This window comes from Ceratosolen solmsi, unplaced genomic scaffold, assembly GCF_000503995.2.
Source record: "Ceratosolen solmsi marchali unplaced genomic scaffold, CerSol_1.0 scaffold16, whole genome shotgun sequence".
Taxonomy (NCBI): Eukaryota; Metazoa; Arthropoda; class Insecta; order Hymenoptera; family Agaonidae; genus Ceratosolen; species Ceratosolen solmsi.
In genome coordinates this window covers 542817-545411 of record NW_011948451.1, presented here as the reverse complement: position 1 = coordinate 545411, position 2595 = coordinate 542817, and the positions used below count along the sequence as shown (strand labels likewise).

Here is a 2595-nt window from a genome sequence, read left to right as displayed (position 1 = left end):
CGTACTTTTCACATACGCGGAAGGCCGAAGGCGACGCAAGAAGCAACAATCCGATGCCCGGATAATGGGGAAAGCGGATGAACGGCCGATGGAAAGTACGGGACGCGTCGAGGGGCAAGGAGAGGAGCGCAATGCATGCGCGCGAGGGTCGGGCCAACTTTTGTAAATAAAAAGGATACACCACTAGCCGTTGTCCCATATCCTGGATGAAATTGGCCGCCTGCTGCCGGTAGCTCAATTCCTTATCCGCATCGATGCCGCACTTTCTGCTCGGTGTGTTTGCAAGCTGTTCTTTCGTAAAGTACCATTTTTCGTCAGCCGCCATTTATATGTACACACTTCGGCACTCCGCGCGACTGCAGCGGCGGCGGCGGCGGCTACAAAGGTACGGCGGGCTAGGACTATGGCGGCGCACTTCACGGCCCTCGCCAACGAACGCGGCGGCGTGCACAACATAAATCGGAGAATTCGATTTATCGCGACTGGGCGGAGAGCGGCAATGTTCAGCCAGCGACGAGGTGACCGCGGTGATTGCGCTTCGAGCGCTGCTCCTCCCTCGTCGTCAGTCTCGTCGTCCTTCTCCTTCGCCTCCTTCTCCGCCTTCACTGCCAACAACGCCGCCGCCTCCACCGCCACCCGCTACTCCGGCGCTCCTTCCCGATCTCGCGCTCGTCAGTCTGTTTTGAGCGTTGCACCGCGACGAGAAGCTCGACGTCAGGGCGGCAACTTATTTCACCTCTGCAAACGGACAGGTTAGATTTTATTTTCACATTCGCCAGTTCGGGATCCTTACTTATTTATATTCATGGGTGTACGTGTGTTTGTGTGTATTACGTTAAACACGAGCGAGATATTTTATTATATATAATATACGCGTTGGAATTTTATGAAAATTACTAAGAGCAAGAGCGAGCTTTTTGAAGGACGGAAATTACCGAATCCGATATCCTCGATAACGCTGATATTAGACGCTGAACCACCGCGAAATTTGAATTTACAAGAGAGACGTGCATACACCACCAATCCTCCTCCCTCCTCCTCGCCCCCTCTCCCCCGCCCGTCCCACGCCGTACCCATGCAACTGTTCGTTCGAAATTGTAAATCGTATGCGCTATCACCCGCAGCACAATATTGACAAACCAAATACCCCATGCCTGCCGATATTTAATATATTTTTATTAAACGCTATTATTCACAAATTGAGTCTTAATACCGCTACTTCCCGTCGCACATTAATAATTGAAATATATTATAAACATATACATTAATCTTGTAAATAAAAGGAATTGCGAGCATTGTACAAAAAAAAAAAAAAAAAAAGATAAAATAACATTTGCAAGATCATGTCAATTCCCATTGCTAAATTAATTACAATGGATTTGTTTCGATTCAATCATAGCATAATTTAATGGAAATATATTCATGGTAAATAAATAAAAGAAATGAAATATACTCAACAAACAAACAAAATAAAATAGTATTTATATTATTTTATTCATTTAATCATCCAAGCTGTGTATTATTTTTATATACAAAATTAATATATATATATATATATATATATATATATATATTTATATATAAATACACACACAGGCGCGCGTATATGCGGATATGTATATATAAATATATAGGATTAAAAATATATATGTAAAATCCTATTTCTTTTACACATATTCAAACCACTAATATCAAATATATACTAATAAGCGTTGGTCTATTGTTTAAACAATAAAATAAGAGATTTTGTACATTCATCGTTCAAATACTTCATTAATTTGCTGATGATAATATTTTGAAATTTTTGTCTGGAACGAGGCTTATTATTAGCTTTATAAGATTCAATGATTATTAAAAAGATACGAATGCAACGATATTAATAATTCTTAGTAAATTATACACCTTACAATATCATTAATTATTTTAAGCAATGTTAAACGGCTAGAATTAATTTTCAATTAAACTCTCGTTTCTGTATATCATAGAAAAGTACAGCTTACTAAAACGCACACTGGTTACTTTATAAACAGAGTTCGGTGAAATTTCTCTTCTTCTTAATAACTGTTAATAAGCTAACTTAGTTAAATTATATAAAAATGCTTCACATACCTTCTACACTTTTGGTCACGGGTTCAATTACAAAAGGATATGCGTTCACGATTGCAATACCAAATAGCCACTACCAGCACCCCACAGAAACTGAGACTTTACAACTTGTTCCCGATGTATCACCCAGGACACCAAACGACAGACTAAGGCTACTGCAAATTTTGGGCACATTTATAACCCAAATAATTAAAACACGCGTGCAATAATTCTAAGAATTTTCTCATGTTTCTGCAATTTTCTGGCAGGTCATTTAATATTAGTCAAAGACTATGTGCCTAGGTGTATATACCATTTATTACATATATTGTTAAGTACGGATAACCCTTAAATCGTTTTGTCTAGACTCCTCTATATGCACAAATCAAATTAAACAGATTCACAGTAATTACACTGCACCTGCCGACCTAACTACCGTACTCCACATACCTGCTAAACAATGTTCGGTTATGTACACCCCCCCGCAACCGCCCACCCGCTCCTCCCTTT

The 2595-nt window shown here is 39.8% G+C and overlaps 1 protein-coding gene across 1 annotated transcript in view; it reads right to left on the bottom strand.

Annotated features, from left to right (window-relative positions):
* LOC105366594 (cyclin-T) overlaps window positions 1-521 on the bottom strand; it is a 14850-nt gene extending 14329 nt beyond the window's left edge. The window contains exon 1 of the mRNA XM_011505092.1: window positions 180-521. Within this exon, the coding sequence (XP_011503394.1) occupies window positions 180-325 (146 nt within the window). The 5' untranslated portion in view covers window positions 326-521. The remainder of the gene's footprint in view (window positions 1-179) is intronic.
* Window positions 522-2595: the final 2074 nt, after the last annotated feature.